Raw genomic sequence first — 18,565 nt, forward strand, 5'->3', positions numbered from 1 at the left:
ACCACTTTTATGTCAGTACACAAAATATCAAGATTTAACGTAGCATAAAGCCCGGCTCTGTCCAGAGCTACTAAAAGTCACATATCAGCAACAAAATGTGATGTCATGGTTACACAAACAGACATGTTAAATTGATAAGTTGCTCGCTGTAGCTTCATAGTTAGCATGCAGACATGAGAGTGGTATCGATCTTCTCATCTAACTCTCAGCGAGAGAACAAACAATACCATTTCCCAAAATGTCATGCTATTAAAAGACATAATATGCAAACAATAATCACTTTCAATCATCACGTATGACTATTAGTGTGCACTCGTATATTGGCAGAGATTCTCCCCTCTCCTCTCATTATTTTTCTACACTCAGGACACTTTACAACAACCTAAAATGTTGGAATTTGATGTCGTGGAATGAGGCACAACAATTACCAATCAATCAATTCTTTAACATCCTTAACTAACCCTGTGAAATTTCTGTTGACATTCAGTTTTACTCATCAAAACATATATTTATATCTTTGAGGTCTAACACACAAATTAAATGCATTTTTTCCTTCCAAGACTTTTGCAAAGCTATTTTTTTTTTTTTACGTTCAGTACTGTTTAGATGTTCACTAGCTAGCAATCATCATCCCTGCCTTTGCTGATGCATAGCTAAATATTGTAGTTCATTACCACCACCTGTAGAGCAGTGAGTAGTGTGAAACCACATGTAAAGGTACACATAAAAGGTAAAGGTCAACTTAATTGTCACATATACAGTTATGCAGAGTATAGCTGCAAGGATTGAAAGAATATTATTATTCAACCAACTATTAAATTAATTGACAACTATTTTGATAATCAATCTTTTTTTTTCTAATAAAAAAATGTTGAAATTCTCTGACTTCAGCTTCTCAAATGTGACTATTTTTTGGTTTCTTTAGCCCTCTGTGAGCGTAAACTGAACATCTTTGGATTGTGGACAAAACAAAACATTTGAGGACCTCACCTTGATCAGCATTTTTCACCATTTGCTAGGAGAGTAACAGGCTTTAATGTGCAAGATACCAGTGCACTGGTCCAGACGGCCTCTATCAGTGAAAAGCTGAACGTGAATTGAAAAAAAAAAAAAAAAATCTATGCAGCACTAGTACATCTCATTCAGACGTTTCATTTTTGGCATCAATGAACTGCTGCTGTAACTTTCCTCTGTTTTCTCTCTCACCCTGCCTCTGCCTGCACGTCTCTCACTGCACGCCTGCTGCCTCGCTCACACAATACAAGCGCTTCACCCCTCCCTCTCCTTTGTCTCCTCTTCATTTCCTCAAAACACACAGAGGAAGAACTGACATAGTACCACCAAATTTTCATAACGCGCAAGTGGAAAATAAGTTTGAGTTTTATAAGAAAGATGAGAAACAACGCCGCTGCACATCATTTATGCAAAACGTGCGGGACAGCGGAGTACAGAGCCACGAGTCTGACCCACAGAGACGCCATGTCACTGGGAGAGCAGGTAACACAGAGCATCACTGTTCCTCCACACTGATCAAAACCACAGGACTCATCATATGAAACAGAGCAGCAGATCATCTTACTGCAAAAATACATTTTAAACAGTTTTAAAGTTTGTTCACAAATTCTCATTTAGTATTTCAGCTACAAATGGGATTCCTAATAAGTAACACCACTGTCCCCTTCTCTCTGTCGCTACTGTTACTGGATTTAGTAAAACTATCAGGATTTTTTTTTTTTACAAATAGTACCCTAAACATACAGCAAGATTCACACACTGCATCGTCTCATATTGCATCATATCGTGTTGGATCATGACAGGGCTGAATCAAACTGTAGAGAATTGTTGGCTGTTTAAAAATTTCTCGGATGTATTGTATCACTGAACATGTATCGAGAGACGTATTGAATCATCGCAGTCAGTGAGATACACACCCCTACCATTTTCTGACAATTTATGGATAAATCAATAACGAAAATAATTAGTTGCATCCCTAATACAGAAAACAATGTACAACGAGATTCAGTCTCTGCATTTAATCCATCCTAATATGAGGAGCAGTGGGTAGTTGGTGTGCAGCACTCTGTGACCGACTCCAGATGACCGTAAGTGCCTTGGTCAGGGGTTCTGACTGAGGATGTGTTCACATGTGTACATGAGAGTGAACAAAAACATTTCTGCGTAGTCCCACTCAGTCCCTTAAAGTCTCATTTCAGTCAGCCTGTCGGTTGACACCGAAATGAAAACAATGTAAATTCAACTGAATCTCTGATCACAGATCGGGGCTTTAGTTAAAGCCATGGGCCTACATGTAGCTACATCAGCACAACTTAAAGTTTCTATTCGCAGATCATACAGACAAATGAGGCACAAGGCTCTGCTTCCACACCGCACAGACAACATTTCTATAAGAGTTAGGAATCCGAGAGTGATCACAATATAAAACATAATATTTTTGAAATAAATACCAAAATCCTGCACTTGCACACCAGCAATGTAATTTGAACACAGTATTATCAAATGTCACAGGAATTACCACCAGGACTTTTTTCTGGCTCGCTCTTTAAACGTTGAATCGACCTGAGGCAGCGGTGCAGAGCTGAGTTTGTTGATTTAAACGTAATATGGTTGCCTGAGTCACACTGAGCTGTACCATCTGACCCCCCTTGGTGTGGCCTTTACCAGTAACACCATCAGATAGAGGTAACAGTCCTCATTAAAGCCATCATTATCCTCTCTCGCGGGACAACCCGCTTCATCAAACGACACACACCAACCTTAACTCTGTCTTAATAGGCCCGATTGAGGGAACAAGAGGTCAGCGGGACCTGGCTGTGTTCCAGCAAGACCGGAGTCACACTGAGATGGAGGGAGGGACAGTCCATTACAGATAAAGGCAGCCTGCAGTTGATTTTGAGTGCAAGTTGCAAATTGTCTTTAGCCATTGCTTGAGATTTATAGGTGGGTCTGAATGCAAATCATCCCAGCGCAGACATTAATCTAGCCAGGGTATTTCATTAGAGGGGGCTTTGCTGGAGAGATGGAGTTCATGTGCTCGTAAATTTGGTTTGGCACACTGATTGTTCAGCAGATCGCCGGGTAAATGAGTGGACGCCGCCAGCCACAAGAAACGTCTTTCTCCATCATGCTATTTTTTTCCTGCCCAGGGGTCTCAAAACACATGCTAAAGCCGTTACGCTGGCTTGGGGTGAACTATTTATGAACTTGCAAATCTCCAGTCTACAGGCTCCATCCAGGGGAGTCAGGAAGGGAAGCTGAGGTTTTCTTAGGCAGCAAATTACAGCAAAGAAGCCAAGAGACAGTCACTAGAACCAAGACAGAAGGCAATATAAAACCACCAGTGACTTCAGAGAGATAAGGCCGAAATGGACAACCTCTATCAAATACTTCATTATCTATTGATTAAGTCCTCTGACTATTAACTCCTCTGACTTGATTCCAAACTCAGAGATGTACTGTGTAACGGTAGTTTAGATCAAAGTTGTAATGAAATGAATTAATGAAAAATTAGAACAATTAATTAGCCTTTTAGAATTTATTGTCCTCTAATAGAGGACCTACTGAGTATTGGCCAAAATTGGATTACTGGATATGGGTGGGTATACAGCGTTCAAAGTTTTTTTCACTTGCACAGTCCGGCAAGTCAGTCAGAAATCTACTCGCACCTGCACAAATTTATTCATTAGTTGCTCCTGAATAACAAAAGAGAATAAAGTTAGTTGTCATATTTAATCTATGGCTGCAACAAATTTAAAATGTCATAGTGTGATGTCTTTCAATATCTCATTTTGTCTAAAACACAAATATATTCAGTTTATTTTGATAACAAACAAAAAGGCAGCAAATCATCATATTTGAGGGTTTGAAAACAGCCTTTTCTGTTATTTTTCATGAAAAATAACTTTAACAATTAACCGAATATCAAAATAGTTAAACTCTCAATGTCATCAAAGCAAAAACAGTTGAGTGCAATTTATGCATTTTAGCTACATTTCATTTTGGATGTTTCAATGGTGCTTATGGATCAAAAATGCTGCTAGTTTTGTGTGTGGAAAAAGTATAAATTAGAAGAAGAAGCAGTATTGCATAACCGTGTCATGTTGTTGGCTATTTCTTCCTTCAGGGAGTAGAAAATTTATTTCAGAGTTTGAGCAATCCATAAAAATGAACTGAATCCATAAAAATGTAAAATTAATAGCTGTTTAAAAGAGGAAACAATATGGTATTGGATTGATATTGGTATCAACAGATACATATTGCGGGATTTAATCAGACATCTTACATGAAAAAGTGGTATGAAGTTATTCTAACTTCCACTAATCATGGGCTACAACTAACAATTATTTTCATTATCAATTAATCTTCTGATTTTTATGATCTATCAGATGCCAGAAAATAGTTTTAAAAGTTCATCACAGTTCCCTAGACCCCAAGATTACATCCTCAAACTTCTTATGTCGACACTCCAAAATTCAAAGATATTCGGTTTACAACAATGTAAAGAAAAGCAACATATCCTCATATTAGAGAAGTTGGAACCATCAAATATTTGTTGTTGTTTTTTCTTAAAAAAAATCAAATATCAAAAGAGTTGCCAGTTAATTTTTGATTGAGTTATTAATCAACAAATACAGTAATGCAAAATTTAATTAAAGAAATTCAACATTGCAATTTATCCATGATGCACTAACCACATCTAACTTTGTTGTGAAATTTTAGAACAAGATCAGCCTCCGTCCAACACAATTTATTCTGATTTTTGTCAAGATGAAAAGTCCAAAAACAGCAGTAAAACAAATTACATGAAAATACACTATCCAACCACTGTTTAGTTTACAGCTAAACACGTGTTTTTCTAACGTTCTTCTTCCATCAGAAACTGTATTTGCATAATCCTGCAGCTGCTTGAACTTGTCAAACACATTCAACTGCAGGTTTTGAGCATCAAAGCTATTATAGTTATGGAGCAGCTGGATATGTGCAATGAATGTAAACCACTCTACAAATTATGGATATACTGTATGCACTGCCTTCGGATAATCTTTTTATGTGTTTTTTTTTTTTCCATTTCTCACAACCCCTTAGACATTGTAACCAGGTCACATTCTGGCACACATCCGAGCCGAGAACTGGCACGGAATCAACAACTCGAGAGCTTTACTGCTCGTTCATCAGCATTGAAGCATTCATATTAGCTCTATTAGAGCATTAACAGGGAGGGAGCTGGAGTTAGCAATGATTTGTCACGTTATTCATCAATATTTGATCACTCAAGATTACTTGTGCTTCTTCACTGACCAGGATTCATTCTGAATTTAAATGACACTGCCGCCACAGCCATCGTACTCAAACCTAACACCAGTCCTTATCTCAGATCTAATGATTTTCGGCAAACAATTAATGTTCAGCTGTTTTGGTGGTCAAAAGGGATTTCAGCTTAAAAATCTACAGCAAGTCTGAGTACCGTTTTAGTACATTTAGAAAAATTTAAAACAAGACTGTGCAGAAAATAACACATCAGCACTTTTGTCATTTGCAGTTGTAGAAGTTATCTCTCCTGCGATCACGTCAGCATCTCAAATATTTGTTTACACTCGGTTGGCTATCCAGGCCTGGGACAAAGTCTGAATGCTAAATGTGGGCTGGCAGATGCATCCACCGGCACTGAGATAAGAAATGAAAGCACTCGCGGACACTATTCCACTCCAAACCCCAGAGGAGCGGCTCAGATCACAGGGGATCCACTCTGATTAAACCACCAGCCTCTCCTGCATAATGCAGGAAAAACATTTATCATGACCACTCACGACTAGTTTTATTCAAAGATTAAGCTGTGAATTAATGTTTCACATTAGATTATATTCACCAGCCAGACAAAACAGGTGCTTTTTGAAAGTCTTCTAATTAAGTCAATCAAACTTAAGTGTAACATCAGTATTTTTCAACCTGGATCCCAATTTTCTGTATTTTTGGTTCTGAGTTGAGGGTCTTCAACAGGGAGTTCATGACCCCTATTGGGTCACAAATGAGAGAAAGCCCCCAAAATATTCAATGCAATATATTGTATGTGGGGTCCCTGCTGTCTATCAGTTAAGGGGTCCATGCCCTGAAAACACTGAAGATCCCTATTCAAAGTGACTAATGGCAACAATAATTTTTTAAATTGGTCAAGTATTGAGCGAGACTGCTGCAGCCATCGGCTGCGAAATGGGCTGCAAAAGTGCTTGTTTTGCCTCAGACAGCCTCATATTCTTGTTGTGAACTATGTTTCTTCCCACTGCTTCTCTAATGTCTGACCTCCCTCTCGCTGCTCTCCATATTCTCACATCTGCCTTGGTGAAATAAGGGCATATTTCAACCAAACCAGAGTAAGTGATTGTTGGGACGGTGGAAAGTAGTGTCTAGATGGTTTTATGCATTGTGTTTAAATGAAGTGTGTTTCACGTAGGGCTGTTACTGCAGTCGTGACGTCTACTGCAGGATTGAGCTCATTACTGTCACCACCTGCAAGTATTTCAGGGTCGATCTCAAGTTGTTCAATTGCGCAGTGCGTTGAAGCTCAGCGCCGTCATCCATGACAAGTCAAGAACACACCCTCTGATTGGTTGAGAAGTCAGAAACTGAGCCTCTGATTGGTTGACAGACTCAACCCAAGGCATCATGGGATTTTCAGAGAACATCTAACACCATCCTAACAACAACAACAGCAGAGAAAATGGCTAAATAATCACAGAAGACATTCAGTGTTAGATTTATCATGATGGATTTATTTTACAAAGTCTCCATCAAAGATGCTGCAGCTCAAGGCTGGATTACAAACCCTCTGAAAGACATACAACTGGATGGGAAATAACAGATGAGACTTTTCTTGGTCTTGATAATCTTCAACGTTTACTAACTGACACACTTTAACTTAGACTGTACATTTACCGCCATCTTTCTTAGCTGGCCACTCTCTCTCCCTCACTATCACATCCACACACGCTACACACACACACACACATTATGCACTGCCCTATTTTTTAAGAAGTCATGCTATTCTCTTATAACAATATCCTTCAATAGAGTCCAATAAAATAATTATTTTGACAGTCATGGTAAACAGCCATCCTGCGGGAATATGCTGCTTTTTCACCACAGTAAGAGATAATCCATACCATCACAGACCAGATTTTACAATGACAGAAATAGGCAGTTTCTGGTGAAGCCCATAAGGATTACATTGCAGCCCGCTTTGCAGCTAACAGCAACAGCAGTCTCCCTCGATACTGGACCAATTTCAAAAATTGCTGTCCCCATTAGTCACCGAGACACAAAGCATGGGAAAATAGGGTGCAGGTTGCAAAATACTGAAGATACTCTTTAACTGCTCATGAAAAACCATTTATCACTTATGTGTGCTGCAAAAACTTGCAATCTTGTATTACCTGTCATTCTATTCCTAGGTGAGCACAACGGATACAAGTAACCGTAGAGTGCTGTTTAAAACAAACACCATTAGGAGAGAAACTGCATAGGGTCAGCATAAATACTGTGTGACTAAAGGGCTGACAAGGCAGGCAACTCAGGAGCCATGAACAGAAGAAACCTGAAGTGTCTGTGACTGCTAATTCTTGCCCAAGTGCTAAAACAACAGTCTCTTTACAAATACTTTTAATTTGAACTCTAACTCTGTGAATAAACCGTGAAACAGGAGTTTTGGTTTTGAATTTTCAGGAAACCGATCCACTTAGAGCGTCTCCTCCTCTGCTGATTCTGCTCACCCAGCTCATGGGGGTTACAATCACCCAGCTGGACGGGTTTATGGATCCACATCAGGGTCAGTGCACACCGAGATGATTTCCAATACCTGTGCAGCAGTGGCACATCCTGAGAACCTGTCCGACAATGTTACCCAGGAGCCTGCTCTGCAGAATTCACAGAGAAATCTGTTGACTTGGCACCACAGGTTCCACTATCAGTGGTGCATCACATTTCCTGCTCTGTGCATTTTGTTCCTAATGGAGGGTAGAGGGGAAAACGTACAAACAACATACAGTGAAAAGCCTTCCATTTACAGCAAAACCAAAGATAGCAGCAAACAGTCTTATGTATCATTCAGTAGCAGTGAGTTCTTTATCTGTCACTTGTTTTGCAGGAGAATATGACTGTTATATGCTGTTTTTCTTTTCCTTTTTTCCCTCCTTCCATTCTTTCCACTATGAAGTCACTCAGTGATGATATCTTAAGCCAACTGAAAACTGACAGCACAGCAGCTCGCAACTATTTGCATACAGTATGAACAAACAATACACAGTGTACTCAAGATGACTATAATACAAATACAGCAGACAAACACAGGAGCTGAAATAAAAAAGGGAGGCAAAGAGATAAAGGCTCCAACTGACACGCACGTCTGGATTGTATTAAAATCTCTATTCAGAGTAACATGCAATGTGACTAAATTCACAATGTATTACTCCACAACCTGGATGCATTGAATAAGAGTGTACATATAATGGATATAAGGACTTTGCATAAATGTAAAACAGGGTCACTTGAGGCTGCATAACAGGCCAAGAAAAAATATACATGATTTAGCCTCACTGCGTCCCTTCCTCTGCACCCACTGCCATGTTTATTTTTCCTCCCAATCAAAGGTTTAACATGCAGCATGAGTTCAGCAGTTGCCACAGTGAGATGATCCAGGGTTCAAACCTGGTCCTGATGTTTCCAGTGTGGAGCTTACATGCTCTTTAATCCTCCCACAGAGCTCAGTAGAGTATAACCAGTGCATATGGATATGGAAAGTACAACATGCCTCTTCAGCTCTGTGTGGATTCCTGAGGTAATGGTCACAATCTTGGAAAAAAAAAAATCATGATAAAAGGATCTGATCCAACTACCAAGGAATTACAAGCTTTGGCTTGCTGGGAAACTCAGTGTAGTAAACACGGCACTCCTGCCAACAATGAAACACCATATTCTATAAAACAGTACCAGTTCCAGGCTTTAGCTTGGTTTTTAGAAAAACACTTATTTGCCCTCTTCCTGAGAGTCCTGTGAGCAGACTGGTATCCCCACCACCTTTAAATAGGCTTGTTTTGGTTAGACCAACTTCGAAAAAAGAGTAAGGATAATGTCGACATTGCTTATTTCTTAAGGCTCAGTTAGACCGGGCACGGCTGCATTGCGTTATGGCAGCGCCGCAGACACCGGAGCTGATCACAGCCATTCTAGACGATGCTTGTGATTCCACCAGAAGAGCTGTAGCGCGTCCCAGAAGTGGCTCTCCGTTCTGCTCAAGTCTATTTTTGATGCAAGCCGCATCAAGCTGCACAGAGCAGATCAAGCCAGACAGGAAGTCAGACACAGAAACCATAGTGAATCCAGCTAATTTTCAAAATAAAACACCATATGCACACTTGCAATCGTATACAACAAAAAATAAACTATGTAACTACGTAGCCTCCCTACCCACGGCAGAAGCACAAAAATCAAGGGAAAATTACCAAATCAACAAAATCTGAGCAAGTCAACATAATCAGGCAGGCAAAACGCTCCGCTTCTGAAATGCTGCTGGTGGGGCATCAAGCTGTGTGGCGCAAACAACTTGCCAAAGTAGAATCAAGATGTTACAGACCTGCTGCATTTGTTTCTATAGTGATATGTGAGATGGAGGTTATGTTTTGTTGTATGTTTAATTATGATGGGTGTTCTCATGCTTAACAAATTCAGTTCATTTTGTGAAAAACAGCAGTGTTACACTTGACCTTGGAGTCCATTTCGCAATGTTGACAACAGTGAAAATTAATCTGTGTATCTGCCGTGTGATTCAGATGTGATCCCAAATTTTAATGGGTTCTCCCTTGGTCCATGCTACACCCCTTCCACCAAGTTTCATGAAAATGGGGAAAGCTGTTTTTTTCTGTAATCCTGCTGACAGACAAACAAACAAACTGAATTGAAAACATAACCTCCTTGGCAGAGGTAATGATTAGATAGCTGTAGGCTGGTTTGCTGTTTTTTCCCGTTTTCAGTCTGTATGCTAAGCTAACCGTTTCCCAGCATCAGCTTCACATTAAGAATACACACGGTGGCACGCATCTTCTCATCTAAATAGAGGCAAGAAAGAAAATAAGCATATTTCTCATATATTTCCTCTGTTCAGCTATTCCTTTGAAGCAGAAGTCTGTCTCTACCCTTTCACAGATAACTGAGGGCTGCTGGGACTTCACTTTTCTTGCATTGGTGAATAGAAGATGATAGCAGTATATCTTAAATGATGGTCTTCAAGACCCAGAATGCCCTACTGTTGCTTTTCCATCCTAGTAGCTAGTTAGTGGCAGTTATTTTATGTAACTGCTTTCCTTTGCTTCCTTATAGTTAGGTAAAAGCCAGTTCCTGATAACATCACTGTGACGGCCACCATGGTAAGAGGGCAAACGGACAGGCTTGACAGCACAAAGGGAGCTGTGTCCACATTCCTGGCATGACGTCAAAAACAAAGTCCTGTCACTGGAAGCAGGATGTGCCTTGTCTCCATTAATATGAACGATGATATTCTTATAGAGGATATCAAGGCAAAGCCAAGGTCTTAAGTGTGTCTGTTTAAACAACATTAGCATCTGCTGTTTGCAGATGATGTTGATATTCAGCCATGTGATCACTGATTTGCATTGGAGTGTTAGTAGTGTGTGTATTCAAAGTGAGCATCAACATCCAGTGGCACCACTAAGGTAAGAAGAGAGGCAGTGGACATGTCAGGGATGTGAGGAAATATATTTCAAAAATGCTGATGATGGGTGTTATGAGTGTTTTTTGTCACAAGAAATAAAAACCTGCAGATACATAAAAACAGCTAAAATAAAAAATCTTTCTCTGCTCAGGCCCTTGTACTGTACCTGAGCTGTCCCATTTTGCATGTCTCCAATATATCCTTTATGATTGTTCTGCATTTTTAACAGCTATGTGAATAAACTTAAACTGAACTGAACTAAACTTCAGACTAAGCTATCTAAACTATCAGAGAAGCCTTGTGTATCAACTGCAGGAATACCTTTGCAACAAATAAACTTATTTTATCGCCTTAGCTACTTCCATCTTTTGGAGTAAACAACATGTCATCAGTCACTACATCATTGATCTATATCTACCGATATGAAACTTCAGTGTCGTGACTTTTCAGCTTTCAGATTTAATTGCCCAGGCCTATTTTTAAATGCAGAAAAAATAACCAGAATACCCCAAAAACCTAATAATAACCAGGATACTTGTACGCATGTAAACACACTTATTGTGGTTGCACTTAGATATGATAGAGGAGTGGACTACTGGCCTTAATGGAGGTATCCCCTTTCCACATGTCAGTCTAGTACACATTAAATCTTCCTTTAGATATCTAAGTCTTGATCAAAGTGGTGAATCAACCAACCAACAGACAGACACTGCCGTCCCAAGAGCCACGTCTCTAGCAAATAACAAATAACCACCACAAGTCACCAGAGCTCAATATGATGTCTTCAAATGGCCTTTAACCTTCCAGCAGCTGCTCAAACCTCCCTTTGGAAGTATGCAGTCAAAGGCAGATTAGGAGACGACCCCCTGGCCTGGGAATTCTTGGGAATCCCTCTGGAAAACCAAGTGTATTGAGCTAAAACAGTTCTAAAAAAAAATGCTGCTCTGGCTGTCTGTTGCCACAATGTCCCTGACTTTGGCAGGTGGCAAAAATAGAGGACCACATAGTCCACGTACACACTATTTAAATCCCGTTTTCAAAGTGACCTTTGCAGATCTTCAAATCGGTCTTGCTAAAGAACACCGCGCTCTTTAAATTGCTCACACTTAAATGACATTTTAACTCCTGTATCCTCCATAAACCACACTTTACATTATTAACAGCTGTCATATTTCATCAGGTTCACAGGGGTAATCACAGACTCCTCCTCACTAACCTCTGCCAGTCTACCAGAGCCAGCCTGAAATGGTGTTCAGACACTGTGACTGCGCAGAATGAGAGACTGATTTTCCAGGGAAATCAGACAGAATAGTGCCTGAGAGCGATTTATAAAGGGGGCACGCTAAAGGTCAGCGTTACAGTTTGTCCTACTCTCACGAGTCTGGTTTTATCGGCCAGCAAAGCAAAGACATATATAGTACAGTCGATGACTCATCAGTATTGATTTGCTGGCACTGATCTTCATGACACCAACACACCCCTGGACACAAAAGGTCAAGTATGATCACATGATCCTGCAGACTGTCAAAAGCTGAGCTAATGTCTGGATACCGAGGAATTCTGGAGAAAACAGAGATAACTCACGGAACAAGTGCATTAAGAGTAATCCTAACAGTGTGTCGGACTATCAAGGTCTTTACCAGCTCCTGATATAAAGCTGCTCTACATCTGCCCTATACCTGCTCTGCTCCACTTCGCCTGGGGCTTAACCCGCCGCCTGCAGAGAGGGCCAGCCCTAAAACATTAATTGCATAATGGATTCATTCCAAGTATGTGCCTTTTTCCCAGGGGTTGCAGCTATTACATTCCATATATCATGGATTAATGTGCCTGTCCATGCTCATGATATCCTTTTTTAAGCCTACTGAGGGCTACAGCACAGGAATAGTTTAGGCTTCAATCCCGACAAATATCTCTGATACTGATACAAACAGAGATGACAAAGCAGAATAATAAGAGCCTATTTAACCCTCATTCTGCCAACGGATTGAACATACAAGGACTACAGACTGGGGACAGAATAAACCACAGCAAGAAAAAAACATCAGAGCAAAATCTTAACATATTTCTTCTGAAAATATTATTAGTTATATAATTAATGTCATTAAGGAAAAAATAGTACTATAGGAAAATTTCAAATACAAATATTTTGTAAAAATGAAAATATATCAGGATTGTCAACAGAGCACATGAGGAACTCTTATTAGAGCTGCAACGATAAATCGATCAGTTATCAACTATTACATTAATCACCAACCATTTTGATAATTGATTAATGATCTGAGTAACTTTTAAAGAAACAAGTCAAACTTCAATGATTCCACCTTCTTCAGTGTAAATATTTTCTACTTTTTTTTTGCTCCTTTACGATAGTAAATCGAATATCTTTGGTTTGTAGTAAATAAAACAAGGATGTCATTTTGGGCTTTGGGAAATACTGATGGACATTATTTAACATTCTTCGACTTTTGTCAGCTTTTTTTTAAACCGAACAACTAATCGATTAATCAATAAAATAACCGATATTAATTGCCAGCGAAAATATTTGTTAGTTGCAACCCTACTTTGCGGTCCTCCAAGACCCCAATAATTTGGTATTTTTAAAAGACACTAAATAAAACAAAAACAGAAAACAATGACATGAAGTCATTAGGAGCACATTGTCATTAGAAACTGTAATGATGAAATAAAGCTCCTGTGAGATGAGACATGATATTAAGGTTTAAAGTCTACATTTTAGATTAAAAAAAAGGTTAGTACTAACCCAAGTGTACAGAACCATGGACATGTTTAAGTGTGTAATTTACAAAATATCTCAATCTGAACTTCATGTTCTAAATATTTCAACTGTGCATACAACAGTTAGACGATTTTTTTTAATAAGAATTTCCCAATTAGGGATCAGTGAAGCACATCTATCTATCTTTTAATACAAAATGAAAATCAAACTGGACTGGAAATGATTTTGTTGGGGAAACTGGTTTATTAAACTGGTTTATCCATGGCCACTCACAATGACGCTGGGTGAAATGGTCGGATTCTCTGTTGCATATTTCCAGATACGGTTAGAAAAGCTCTGTGCTGCCCGACAAAACCCATTCTCTGTAATTCTGTTGTGCGTAATTCACGGACCCATTTTCCATCAGCAAACCTCAGTAACAGGAAAGCATCTGATGCCAAAGTAGTCTCGTTGCAACTGCGGATCACTGTGTGGCAGTGTTGGACATTAGCTACTTGGGGCTGATTTAGCAACAATTACTTTAATAATGCACAATGTGTAACTTTAAAGACTTGTGCGGGAATTGCGGTTAAGTACAGATCATTTGACTTTAATAAAAAACAATGCAGCACGATGTTATTTCTTACTTTTCCTGTGCGATGTGCTCCTTGATGGCTTCCAGAGTGGCCAGGCTGTTGGTGCCCTGCAGCAGCCTGCAGGTTGCCAGGTGCCGCTGGTACTGCTCCTTCAGACAGGCGTTCTCCGTGCACAAGTCGGACACTTGCTGCTCCAGCTCCTCTATCCTTCCCCGCTGCCTCTCCAGCAACTCCTGCTGGGTCTCGATGATCTTGTTAAGCTCCTTCAGATATTCCACAGCCCTGGTCGGGTTCTCGGTCGGGCTTTCCATGTCGCTCCGAGTGCCTGTGGCTCCCTGTTGTATCGCAGAATCCCGGGGAGATGGTTCCGTGTAGTCCAGACTCGGTTTAAGCGCAACAATTCAGGAGGTTGCGCCTTTTACGCCTCGCCATTGTTTTAAGTCGGTGTGGGTGGTAATACTCCCTGTATGCGCGTTCAGAAGTCCCTCTGCACAACAAACTGAAGCTCCTTATCGCGTGTGAAGCTGCAGATATCAGCAGGCATCAGAATATCAGTCAAACACATGTGACAGACTACATTGTGAGGATCACTCTTGGCTCTCTGTGAAGTCTGCTTGTTCCCCCTGTTGGCAGCGCTGTATGACATTTTCTGTACCTTTCTCTCGCTCCACGCTGTTCCCGTGACTTTTCGTAAACAGACGCTGGCTGTCAAGTAGGCGGGGTTTCCAAGTTTTATGAATCTGCAGGTCGCAATGAGCGCAGCGTCGCCTTTGCAGGCTCTGGTGGAAGGATGGCGAATTTAGTTTTCAGTGCGTTTGTTCTGCAGGTTTGCGCATAAAGCATGTATCCTCACACTGCACGTAACATGACAGGTTTGATAACTTTCTATTGTATACTGTGTGTGTGTGTGTGTGTGTGTGTGTGTGTGTGTGTGTGTGTGTGTGTGTGTTAATGCTGTATCATTGGTAGACACACTGGTGCTGGCTGCGTCTTGCCTGCAGAGTTGTTTGCTATGCTGTCTGTGTATTGCCATTTTCACCAGCAGGCTGGTACCCACTCTAGTGAAATGACCATGATAGATGGAGCGGCAGTGTGTTGGTGCTGGAATCAAAAATGAATCCAGCACATCTGTATGTGAGGCAGGAGGCTGCAGATTTGCACAGGCAGCGTCCCGTGGGTGCATGATGGCAAACTGCAGCAGTGCTCTGTGATAAAGAGGCTGATGCTTTAACTTTCATGGGTGACCATCTCAGTCCCATCTGCCTAACCCTGACACTGGGGGTTTCATATGATGCTATCAAACTTGACTCAGTTTGACAGCTGATGGTGAGATGGTTGTAGGATTTCTATGACATTTTAAACATGGAACTATAATTTTTTAAAAGTTTTAAATAGGGCCCGACTGGATTTTGTAGGCTGATGATGACATTAGGAGCAAAAAGTTATAATATTGCAGTGACACCTCCATTGTACTTGTCACTTGAAGAAGATTTGTGGTTCAACAACAAACTTTATTGTCCAAAATGACATCAGGTCATCCTCTCTAGCAAACTGAAACCTTTTTTTCCCCATTAGCCCCGCTGATAAGTGGTTTTCTTAAGGCGACACAGCTGTTTAGTCCAAATGGCTTGAGTTCTCTTTGCATTGTGTGTGGAAATGCTTTTACTTTCACTATTAAATATAGCTGTGAGTTCTACTGTTGAATGTTTTATGATTTGATTTCACCAAACATTGAAGTGATCTCAGATCACAATCATTCAAAATTTTTTCCGACCACATTTCTTCCTTGAAGATGATGGTTCATCACTATTCTTCCAGGTTTGAATAATGCGTTGGACAGTTCTTAAGACAAGTTTAGTAGTTTTATCAATCTCCTTAGTTATTTTCTTTGTTTGATGCAGGCCAATAATTTTACCCTTCAGAAACAGAGTAACTTCTTTTCCATTGGATATGTCTTTTGACATGGTTGCTTAAGAAATGAGAAGCTACTCACTGCATCAGATTGGGTTAAATAACTTGTTGCCAGCTGAAACTGAAGCTATTAATCACTGCAGTAATTATCGAATGGAAAGCTCTTACCTGTTTGCTCAGTTAAATCCAGGTGGTGACTCTTTTTTGGCCAGGCAGTGTATATTAAACTAATACATAGAGTCAGTAGGATTTGTCCAAGTTGTTTGTAATTGTAGCTGAATCATGGTGTTTATTGTTGAGTCTCATTCCCCGGACATCGAGTACCAACTAGTGGGTTTGCAAACCATCCCAAGCACAGCGAAATAAGTGAGGTGAGGTGCCTACGCAAAGCCCAAAGATAACTAAAAGACATTACCCATCACAGCCACGGCCTTTTGACACTGCCGCAGTCTAGCAGGAGATACAGAAGTATCCACTGCGTTACCACCAGAATGAAGAGCAGCTTCTACCCTCAGAGACGGTTCATTCCTCCTCGGCACACCGCCATGTAAAATAGTTTTAGTTTTATTTCTATGAGCAGCATTTATTCACCAAATGTACTGGTCAAAATCTTTGTATATATGATGTTTGTTTCGTGAAGAGAAAAAAGGGAACTACAACTTTTAAACCTGTTATACAACCCTGTGTTGTAAAATGATAAATAAATCTGCCTTGTACCCCGTAAGAGAAAGAAAGTCTGTTTTTCACTTAAAAACATCTCTTTACAGACATCTGTATAGGAACTGAGAGGCAAATCAGTGACTGAAACTGAGCAGTGGCAGTTTATACTATTTGCTCTGCTCCCTGTGTCTTGTGATCGCTTCCTCATGGCTGACTTTGTTATCAAAGCTACATACACACTCACACTTTAGAGCAGTTGTCAAAAACTCTCAACATTCTCTTATTCACTTCTCTCTTATATTCTCTCTTTTCCTTTTGATCTTTTTTTTTTCAAAGCTCTGTTAAGGTTTTATATTCTTGGATGCAGTCACAGTGCAAATAGAGATGCTGAATGCATTGTCCATGAAATTGAGGGCTTTACCTTCATGGCACACCACCTGAAGGCTGCACTCGGATGATCTGAGATAACCTGTTTTAATGTGGAGGGTGAGCTGCAGGAAACCAGTGACAGTGGGAAGCAGTTTCAGGACACGGAGTTCAGATGGAGTACATTAGGTTTTTCTCTGTGGCTACCATAATCCACATGGCAAGAGGCCAAGAAGGGCTGCGAGAACCTCAACATGCCACCCAGAAGGATATACAGTACACAACCAGTAACAGCCAGTAGTCACAGGGTGGTGTTGCGTGTCAACACTGCCAAATACCGCGCTTAATTCCTCGGTTCTGACGCATTTGTTTTCCGTTGGTGGTATGTGCCACCCAGAAACAGCACATACCATCACCAGGTAAATGTCTGTTGTGGTTCCCTCACACAACAACAACAACTGCCATGATCTACAAGCAGTATTAGAGGGAAAACACAGCATCCTTCAGTTAGAAGGCCTGCATTCAAATCCAAGTGGAAATTTGGCACTTTTCATGTGGATGCCCAGTCAGTGCTGATGTAGTAAACTGAAGCAATAAATTCCTCAGTGGAAGCAACATTCTCTACTCGCACAATGTAATGATGCATCTGTTTTATGAGCTGCATATCTGTTTGCTTCCTGTCAACACCATAAAAACGTTAACTTCACCTACAAACATACAGTAATGTTTTTTTCATCATCAACTAAATTCGATCAAACTCACGAAAAACATCTTCACTTTGTGTTTCCACTGTTTCAACAATCGCCAACCTACCTCTAGTTTGTTTGAAATAAACCCTAAATTCACAGAGGTAGATGTGAAAATATTTTGGCTGCTTCTCTCTGCTGCCTCTCTGATGTCCCTCTGCCCTCTTTCTCCTCTCCCAGTCATATTTTCACTGTAAAGTACTTTTTTGTCCGACCGATCTAACTGACATTACTAAACATTATCTACATTGCAGGATGCTGAGGTGACTATCAAAATGCTCAAATACACTAAAGGAAAAGTAAATGCTACTAACAATGTTTACCAAGCTAACTATCAAAGTAAGTGAAGTACAATGTTACTTTAGCATTGCCTGGAAGTACACACGGGTGCAGCTACCTAATAATTTATGCAACTTCAATCAATTATTACCAACATTCATGCATTGACGGAGTAATGACCCAAGATCATGCAAACTGATTTTGTTATGAATTCATGCAGCCAATTGGGTGATATAAACTTTTCACATCTGTGGTGCCCCGTAGAGGTGAAATTCAATGCAATTTAATACATTAGCTTTGTGAATACTCTTGAACATGTCTCAATTTTCAGGTTGATATTGCATTCGTGAATTATTACAGATTTGAGAAAATTAGGTATATTTTTGGCTATTAAATCTAAACAGACTGATGAATCAACAGTCCTTTGATAAGTTTAGGTCTGCAAAGTCTGTGGATGATGCTGACTAATTTTCAGGACGATTGGCCCAACTTTCAGGGAGGATTTTGCAAAACATCATAAAAGTTGGCATTTTTATAGCAGAAGACTAATGAG

The 18,565-nt window shown here is 40.1% G+C and overlaps 1 protein-coding gene across 1 annotated transcript in view; it reads right to left on the reverse strand.

The window, feature by feature from the left end:
• The window catches only part of iqsec1a (IQ motif and Sec7 domain ArfGEF 1a), a 141,944-nt gene extending 127,225 nt beyond the window's left edge, over positions 1-14,719 (reverse strand). The window contains exon 1 of the mRNA XM_084720733.1: positions 14,102-14,719. Coding sequence (XP_084576859.1) covers positions 14,102-14,361 — 260 coding nt within the window. The 5' untranslated portion in view covers positions 14,362-14,719. The remainder of the gene's footprint in view (positions 1-14,101) is intronic.
• Positions 14,720-18,565: the final 3,846 nt, after the last annotated feature.

The sequence above is a fragment of the Lutjanus erythropterus genome, chromosome 6, assembly GCF_056507025.1.
Source record: "Lutjanus erythropterus isolate fLutEry1 chromosome 6, fLutEry1.hap2, whole genome shotgun sequence".
Classification (NCBI taxonomy): domain Eukaryota; kingdom Metazoa; phylum Chordata; class Actinopteri; order Lutjaniformes; family Lutjanidae; genus Lutjanus; species Lutjanus erythropterus.